The 9,751-nt window shown below is 33.4% G+C and overlaps 1 protein-coding gene across 1 annotated transcript; it reads right to left on the bottom strand.

Moving 5' to 3' along the window:
* Nucleotides 1-8,242: 8,242 nt before the first annotated feature.
* LOC133288135 (F-box/kelch-repeat protein At3g23880-like) lies at nt 8,243-9,448 on the bottom strand. Its single transcript, XM_061485835.1, has one exon. It carries the CDS (start codon nt 9,446-9,448, stop codon nt 8,243-8,245), a length of 1,206 nt encoding a protein of 401 aa, XP_061341819.1.
* Nucleotides 9,449-9,751: the final 303 nt, after the last annotated feature.

The raw sequence follows: 9,751 nt of genomic DNA, 5'->3' as shown, positions 1-9,751 counted from the left end.
CCATTAATGATAGATAACACACTTTTGATAAAGTGGGATAGGTTGAATAAACAAAGGAGATGTTGTCGAAATTTCTATAAAATGACAGATTTTGGGTGAACTTTGGGAGAGCATATCTCCCTCCACATAAGTCCAATGGGGACATTCCATACACCATTTTGAAGGTCGAGATGTCAAATATGTTGTGTCAAAATGTGGTAGCCATTGGAGTTGTGCGCAGACCTGCAGAGGCAGAAGAATGACGACTGCCCAGAATTGCCATGCACTTGGGGCTCTCAGGTTGCAGAATTGGGGAATTTATTCCCACCTCAATTCTTGGTAAAATTAGTCTCACGATATCTCAAATTGAAGTTTGAGGTGTCTAGTTTACTGTATAAAAATTTTAGAGTAATTAATATAGTGGTTTGTCCGGAATCGTTGAAAGAGTGGGGGATGTTTGGAGCCCTCTTTGAGGTTGGCTGGCAGTTTTGCTTGTCCAACTTCAAACGGTGATAACCGTAGCAAACGAGAACTTTTTGGAGCTTGTGATATCTTGTTGGAAAGATAATTAAGTCTATAATAACATACTAAAAGATGATAGGTTTGCGAGACGCGAATTTTGTGCAGTATCCAAAATACTGAACCATATTCGGATAGGTAAAAACCGTAAAAGTGAGATTTTGACTAAGTGGGTTTATGGGAACCCCTTGGTGACTTGAGAGAAGGATTATATGATAGTTAGGCAATTAATATTATTATTCCGCATTTAGTTGTCAGTTATGATCACAACTTTTATTCATTACGCTTTATTATTGTTTTAAATGCTCGCGTAATGAAAAGGAAAAAGTTTACTCGCATTTTTATAAATGAACTGTTGTGATTGTAACTGCGCTTAATATGATAATCAATGTTAATAATACCGGTGTACAATGGCTGTTACAGTCAACAATCCAACAACTAGAATGGATATTAGGCAATGGAAAATTCACTCTTTTTTGGGTGGATAAGTGGTGGTGTAGATGGGGTGCTCCTAGATCACACAATAACTACCCCTCCACTAGAGGAGTTGTAACTCATAGTGAAAGACTATGTAGACCAATCATCTAATGATTGGAATTGGTGTTACCTTACTAAGTATCTCAATGGATCTGCTCTCACTAGAATCCGGACTATGATTCCTCCTTCGGATGAAGATGAGTCTGACAATCTTCAATGGCACTGCATTGGGTCAAATGATTCAATAGTGCGTCATGTGTACAAAAATATTAACGGAGACGCTCCACAAAATTCATTTCTTTGGTCCTCATTGTGGAGTTGGAAAGGACCCCAGAGAATAACAGTGTTCATGTGGTTAGCTATTTTAAATAGATTACCAGTGAGAGAGAGGACAACGAGGTGGAGCAATGGCCCTCAGGATTGCTTGTCTTGTCCAAGAATTGGTGAAACAATCATACATGTCCTTAGAGAATGTACTCATGCAAGGAAAATATGGAAGATATGGTTTAAAGGAAGAATTCTCTTTTGGTTCCAACATGTCCCAGAAGATGATTGGTTTAAAATTAACATTTCTTCGTATAGGAATGATAGTTGGGGTTTTGATTGGAAAGACATCTTTTACATCTCGTGTTGGTTCTTGTGAAGATGGAGGAATGCTGATATTCACAATAGTGAGGCTAAGCATTCTGATATGACCAAGGAGTGCATCGTAGAATACATTGCTAATATTAGGTATGCTATTGGTTGTAATGAAGCACAAAATATATCTGATCCATTAACTTATCAGAAGAGGAAGTGGGAAAAGCCAGGTTTGGGTCTCTTTAAAGTGAATGTGGATAGAGCTGTTTGCAGGCACAACTCAATTGGAGCGTGTGGTGGATTGGCTCGAGATAGTAATGGAAATTGGCTGGGTGGTTTTACCTTTTTTGTGGGTCAGTGTAGTAGCCTTGAGGCTGAGTTATGGGCTATTCTTCAAGGCATCAATCTAGTTGGGAAACTTAACCTTAAGAATGTAATCATCGAATCTGACTCGCAGAGGCAATTACCATTGTTTCAGAGACCAATGTGAGCATAAATACTTTTCAACTTGCATGGAAGATTAGGAAGCTTCTTACTGAACACCAGTATATCTCTGTCAAACATATAAAGAGAGAAGCCAATCAACCGACAGATTTAGTTGCTAAAAAAAGGTTGCAATATCCGCAGCAAGAAAACATGATAGTGATGACTGATCCCCTAGAAGAGACCAAGGATCTCCTTGTTGTTGATATAAGTAGCACTTATGTGGTAGATAGGGCCACGACTTAGTGATTGTTTATTTCTGTTTTCTTTGTTTTGGGCTTTTACCCTCCACATTTACCAAAAAAATAAATAAATAAATAGGATGACATGTTATAATTTGTATAAACTTCATCAACATTGACTTACACCAGTTTTAACCAGTCAAATAAGCACATTAAGGGGGTATTCGATACATGAAAAATTTAATATTCTCGGTAAAGTGACATTAGGTATGTGATTTACCCATATTTGATATAAGGGAGTGTAAAAATTTTCCTGAAAAAATTACAATCCCAGGATTTTACTTTACTCACAAAAATCCCAAACCAAAATATCATTGAATAAGTGGTATTTTAGAAATTTCATAGAATGGAAAAATATTGACTGATTTTTCAGACAAAAATACCCTCCCTACTGTTTCGGTTTCACTATTATTATTCTTCTTCTTTCACTCTTCGTTTTGGTTTCTTCTTTTTCCCAATCGAAGCTCTGATCTCTGTTGGAATTCAAGAAAGCGATAACAACAAATCCGCTTGGGAGGGTGTTGGACTCATGGAACCCTTTTTCACTCGCTGACTATAATGCTTGTCCTCGCTCATGTGAGGGAATCCTATGCAACAACCTCACCGAAAACGTCACCAGCATAGTCCTTAACCACCTCAGTCTCGGCAGCAAACTCAAGTTGAGACAGAGAGAAAGAGAGACAAAGAGTTAAGATATAGAGAAGAAAAAAATGAGACTAAATAAAAAAAAAGGCTTAAGATTAATTTTATAAATTTGATCCACATTTCAAGCAATATTTTACAATCAATCAAATATAGTCAGGAAAATTGACTCAATATTTTTGAGAAAATTTTGGCCTACCAAACAGTTTTTTAGTAATATTCTCGGTAAATTTTCTTTCCCACCATATTCCTGAAATCATGATTTTCGACTAAAAAAACTTTCTCCTCTACTAAAAGGCCCCTAAAAAGCAAATTAAAAGTACCAAATAGGCAATTTTTCTGTATTTGGAAAAAGGAAGGCTTCAACGACAAGAAATTAAAATGTGCAAACAATTAAGAAACCAGAAAATTGAAGCTTTTGGCTTCTTATTTAAGAGCCAAGAAAATTTTGCAGACAACAATTAAAAAACCAGAAACTTGAAGTTTATATTTATTTAAGGCAAAACTTTATTTTCACACATTCATGTGGTTTGAAATTTATCACTTAGACTTGTTTAAATAATTTATCATTTAAATTCCTGCAGTTTCAAATTTTTACTTAAACCCCTTGTGGTTATGAAAATGAAAAACTAAAAAACTAAATAGTTAAAATAAATTTCCCCTTTTTTTTAGAACATCTATTTTTATTTTATATCATCACTTAATACATGTATAATTTAAAAAAAAATTTAAAAATAAAAAAATTCACTTATTTTTATCAAGAAATAAATTCAAATCAAATATTAGTTTATTTATCTATTTTTACCCGATATCGTTATAAAATTATCTAAAGAAAGTAAATATATTATTTTGATAATACATATTTAATTTATCTTAAATAATATTTTTCAAATAAATAAAAAAGTTAAGATAATTTATAAATTAATTTCAGAATAAATAACTTTAAATATTTTTTAAACTCTAAATGAATTAGACGAGGATATAAAATAAAAAAAGAAAGAAAGAAATTTTAAATTTTTATTTTCTTAAATTTTTATTTTTTAAACTACAAAGGATCTAAGTTAAACAAAAATTATAAGCACAAGGGATCTAAGTAAAAATTTAAAATCACAGGGAGTCAAATGATAAATCACAAAACTATAGTGAGTGAAAATAAAAATTTTCCTTGCATACCAATTTTTTTCCCCTTTATTTAATAAGAGAGTTCAATTAAGTGTGCATTTGCAATTCTGGCAACACGCGTATTTAGTTTAAGGAAATATTTTTATTTTTATTTTTATTAATGATTATAAAAATATTATCGTGTTTTGTTCTATTTTCAGATATTTGTAAAGGAAATAATAACACTAGCACGATTTTGTTGTCCCCTCTCAATTTTATAGATAAATATTTAAAAATAAAAAATAAAATAAAAACAAGGTTATATTTTTGTAATTAATTATTAAAATAAAAATGGAATCTGGTATTGTCAAACTGAGAAGATGTCGATGCCCTGGGCCTCTTTGTACCAGAGGTGCTGCCAGTCTTCCTTCCTCCGGTGCCAGTTGACTTCTTGACCTGTTTTCCTTGCATTCAGAAAAGTCCCAAAGCAGTAATTGAAAATCATCAGTGTTAATTTTGGAACTTGGCAGTTAAGAGTGGATCATAGAATTCCTAGATTTATTCTATGTAGTGACTGCAATTGAACTTACTGTTATTACCAGTATTAACCATAATCCAGCTAGTGTCATTTGATAACTATCTGCATGCATCAATATAATGCATTATGATTTAGCAAGCAGTTCAATTTAAACCATAATTTCACTGGCTAATCAAATCAGAACTATAGTTATCATCAGAGAATCAGGGAACAATATCCATGCTTTTATGCCACATAAAAATAGCAGAGAATACTCAATGGCATAGCATAGACAAAAAGGTTATCTCTCTGTTTGCATTTGAGGTCAATTCAGAATGTTCAATTTCATTCCACATTCATACTCATTTCCACATGACCAACATGCAAGTACATGTAATTTAAATTCACAAATCTTCTATGGTTAAGTATGTAGCATATCCATCATGTTAAATTCTAAGATTCAGACAGACAGAAGGTCATAACATATGCTTGAAAACAATTTTAGAAACATGAATATCTAAGCTTTCAGAGAAAATGATTGTACATGTTTTTTGTTTATTATTTTTTGGTTATGTACTCTGGAAAACTTTTTGGCACAAGAAGGTTAATTGATAGGAGCAAGAGACATGCTATCTCTTAGTTAATTTGATGATATAAACCATATTTTACATATTTTACAATTTCTCCCAAAAATCAAAAAATAGCGTTTCCGTTTGCGTGTACCTTTCAGCTTCACATTTTGGCTCATTCTTATCACGTTTCATTCACTGTTCAACATCAGATCCCTTAATTTTTTACTTCTGTTAACGAACCTACTCTTTGAGCGTCCCAAAGCCTCCAATTTTGACCTGAATGATGGTACATTCGCTAATTTTGAATTTCACTGCATTTTGGTTTTGATTCTACATTAAATATTTTTCTATTCTATTTTTTATTTTATTTTTGTATTCTTCTGGAGTTGCTTGCACAATTAATGTAGGATTTTTTTTCTCATTTAAAAAACTATAAGAATACATTTTCGTGCATTGGAATTAAAAATAATTATGTAAATGACAGTGCCAGTGATCGAATAGAACTATGAAATAGCTGAAATGACATATGAACAAAGGGTCAGGTTATATTTACAAACTTTTTTGTTTACAAACTCTTACAAACTACACTATGTAGGACCGGTCCTACATTAATCACACAGTGTACGACCGGTCCTACATTAGTGTAATTGCAAAAAAAGTCTGTAAACGGATCCTGTCCCATGAACAAATAGCTAAAATGGCAACAGAGGATGTGGCCTCAAGTTGTTTTTTTTTTATTAAGAGTAATTTTGGTATTTTTTTTAAAAAATTTAACTCTGTTAACAAAATTTTGAATAAAAAATTAAATTAGGGAGGTAAGTGATAAAAAAATTTTATGTAAGGAGATAGGGGAAGGATATTGTAACAACCAAGTTGTGTTATTATCATGTTACAACCAATCAATCTCACCGTTAGATCGATTATGAACATCTCTTGACATTGATTTTTTAGTAACGTTGGTAGTTTTGTTTATAGATATATGTCTATTCTTCTTATTTCTTGCAGATTGACTTCTGTCTTCATAGTGTTTTTTGGGAGAAACATGAATGCAAACTCACTATACCTTTGAGAGAAGTTCAAATGTTATGGGCAATACACTTTTAGCGAGATGCCCGTAATTAGGAAAGTATACTTTAGAAGAAATAAGGATGGGTGGGCCAGCCTCTCTTAGTTAGACCTTGTTAGTTGCAGAGAAGTTGTTAAGAGTTAGTTAGATAGCCCTCTAACTACAGTTGTAAAGGTAGTATATGCATTTTGGGAGAGAATGTAAGGGACGGCACTTGGTTGGTGAGTTTGTCTTGGAGAGAGAGATTAGGCTCTCGAATTCCTGGGAAATTTGTCTTTTGTATGCCATTATTTCTCTTTTGATCTTTCTATACCCATTGATCCAGAGCTGGAGGAGGATGCTTAAGAAAATTTTCATATTTTCTTTCCATTATTCCTAATTTCTGGTCCAGTTCTATCATACAGTTGCACATTAGTGGGTTTTTATAAAATCATTTTGTCACTTTCTCTTAAACTCTGCCATTATAGCATTAAGGGACGTTTGGTTGAGGAGAAATTTTTTGAATACTAGGGAAATGTAATTGATAGGGAAAATGATTGAAAAGTGAGTTTGGTAGGAAAATGTAAAAAAAGTTGTTTGGTTGAGTAAAATTTTTTTTTTTTTGATAACAGGTTGAGTAAAATTTTACCAAGAAAATTATGTGAAATTCCTGAAGAGTGTGTTTGGTTGAATAGAAAATATTGATGGGAAACTAATTCAAATTACGAAACTATCCTTTTAAAAATAGTATCACCTTTGCAACTTTTGCCAACTTTACAGTCACCGATTTATAAAACTTTTTCCACTTTTGCAACTTATCCGGTTTTTAGAAATAATACCACCTTCCAGGAAGGAAAATGTAACCGTGATTTTTGGACAAAAAGCGTGCAATTCAAGATAGATAGGGAACAAGGAAAGCTGGGTAAAAATCATAAAATCAGTGAACCAAACATGGATTAATAATAATGCAGGCATCACTTCCCCCAAGATTATTTAACAAAATCCTGAAACAAACACCCCCTAAGGCTATTACAAAGGAAATATAAACATATTTTAATTATTCAATACAAAATCTTGATGTTTAAGGTGATAGCTTGAATGTGGTTCAACCTTTCCTGCTACTTTCTCATATCTTGGAATTGGATCTGTGTTAAAATCTGGCTTTCGAATGTTCTTACTGAAGGAGTTAAGTATGGAGGGGAATCCTGCATAGTAGAACAAAGGTATTAAAATTTCCCCTTCCTGTCACTTTCTTGCATTTGTTGTTTTTTGTTTTTTAAAGACCATTCTCTTTGCTTCTTTTTTTTATTGATGCTTACATGATACAGAGATATTAATAGAATAGTGAAATTTTGTGCGTGTTTATCAAAATATGTTAATAAGAATAGAACTATTTAATAGAGTTGATCTAAAACGTCTAATCAATGACTTGTGGTGACAACATCAACTAAAAATTGCTAAATCAAACTTTGGGAAATAATTAAATTCTAAAGTTTGCTTACACTCTAACCTTACTGAAATCACCACAAAAATAGACACTAGTTCTGCATTAACACGAGATTATTGGATACCTTATACATGACATTCTCTTCCAAATGATATGCTTTCTGCTAGCAAGCTAGGACATCAAGGTAACCATATAAAATATCTTTGCATACTTCATGGCCTGCAAGAAACACAAGCTTATTGTAAATGCCACCATATTAGAAATGCCATAATATTTTAGCTGTAATACTGTGATATTGTAAAATCTCATTGGCAATCCTAGCTACTTTACTCCAAATATTAGTTTTTTTGCTTATGATATTTTCTGCATAAATTTACTTTGATTATTCTGAATAAACAAGACATCAAATATTTTCCCAACCATTGGTGAATTTAATCCACCACCAAACTATATGTATCATTTTAATTACAGAAGAAATAAATATTATTACCTAGGAAAGGGAGAGTACAAGATAGGTTAAGGTATCATTTTAATGTCTCATGCATTCTACACATAACTTTTCATTTTTCATAAGAAAGATGCATAGGAATAAAATGGCCAGAAGAATTGGAACACATTGCATACCATAATTCTTGTATGTTAGTGATGGTCATCTTTTGCTTTCCCTAAGTCAGGGAGTGATAGCAGACTCTCTCTATACATTGCAGTTATTAAGAATGGACTATGCCTGCGATCCTCAACCACCTCTAAGAATGGACTATGCGTGTGATACTCAAGCAGCTCTCCTTTATCATTAAGTTTCATTAATACTCCACTGAACTTTGATCCAACAACAATATCACCACCTTTGGTGAACCATAATGGGGAAAATAAGTCCCATGTACCATCTTCGGTGAACCATAATGGGGAAAAATTGTCCCCAATGTCACAAGTATACGAAACCCTAGTCGTAGTCCAAGATGACTGGACTTTATATTCTTTCATCGTCCATATGTTAACCATTGCACCCGTCTCCATGCTCAATTCATTACACAGACTGAGACATCCACCGATTACCACCAAATTGTAACATTCAGCCATCATTGCCATGGTAAGATTATGTGGCAAAGGAATCTCCAACAAACTCCTTTCAGTCAAATCAAAGGCAACAATTGTATTATGTATAACAGAACCATTAGGGTAAGCCAACCAATGAAGAGCCCCGTTGAGGAGTAACCCAAACCTGAATATCTCCTCGAGATAATCCCCATGTGGAAAATTGATACCCTCAGTTTTGTTCCATGAATTTGTTTTGAAAGAGAAAAAATGGATGTCAGATTTCCAATCAGTGTGCCACACCCAAATAACTATCAAGTAGTCATCAGTTGATGAATCATACCCAAAACCATATAGAAATTCTTCCCTGTATCTGGGCACCAGTTGATGAGGGTATGGTAGTAGTTTCTGGGCACCAGTTGAAGGATTCCATAGAAAAATATTATCATAGTTAACATATCTTAAAAGTATAAATCCTCGGCAAGAACCATAAATTTGAAGATAATAAGAATGAAGGGAAGGGAATAATGTATGCGGAACAGTAAGATGTACTATAGCAGAATCATCGTGAAGAGATGCCTCTGTATCTATGGGTACAACTAAAGGAGGGTAAGCAGGTTCAAGAAAAAGGCGGTGGGTGGGTGTAGCTAGGTCAAATTGGGATTTTGCAAATTGGGGATCGGAAATAAAAGTGAGCCATGACTTACACACACATTTGAAACGCAACAAAGATCTCACTGGTAACCTCAACAAAATCTCTACTATTAATTCGTCGGGGAGAGTGAAAGAGAGATCCATCTTCATCTTCATCTTCTCAGGTCACAAATCTTCGAATGAGCAGGAAGGTTCCTGTTGTGAAAAATCGGCAAGTGTACCGATCGCACAAGTAATATAATAGTAAGTAAAGTATCGTCTCCACAGGGATTGGGTCGAATATCAATTAATTGTTCCTTTTAAGAATGGATGAAAAAGAGTTGGTTTGAAAGTAATGGTGTTTATAACAATTGTGAACTATTCAATAATTTATGAACAATTCAGAGAGAAATTTGAAGAATTTAAAATAAAAGGTTTTTCGGAAAAATATTGTAAAAAGCTATTGCGGTAAAGGACTCC

The sequence above is a fragment of the Gastrolobium bilobum genome, unplaced genomic scaffold (assembly GCF_033153095.1).
Source record: "Gastrolobium bilobum isolate Gb01-03AN ecotype WA unplaced genomic scaffold, APGP_CSIRO_Gbil_v1 utg14970, whole genome shotgun sequence".
Taxonomy (NCBI): Eukaryota; Viridiplantae; Streptophyta; class Magnoliopsida; order Fabales; family Fabaceae; genus Gastrolobium; species Gastrolobium bilobum.
This window is presented reverse-complemented; position numbering and strand designations above follow the sequence as displayed.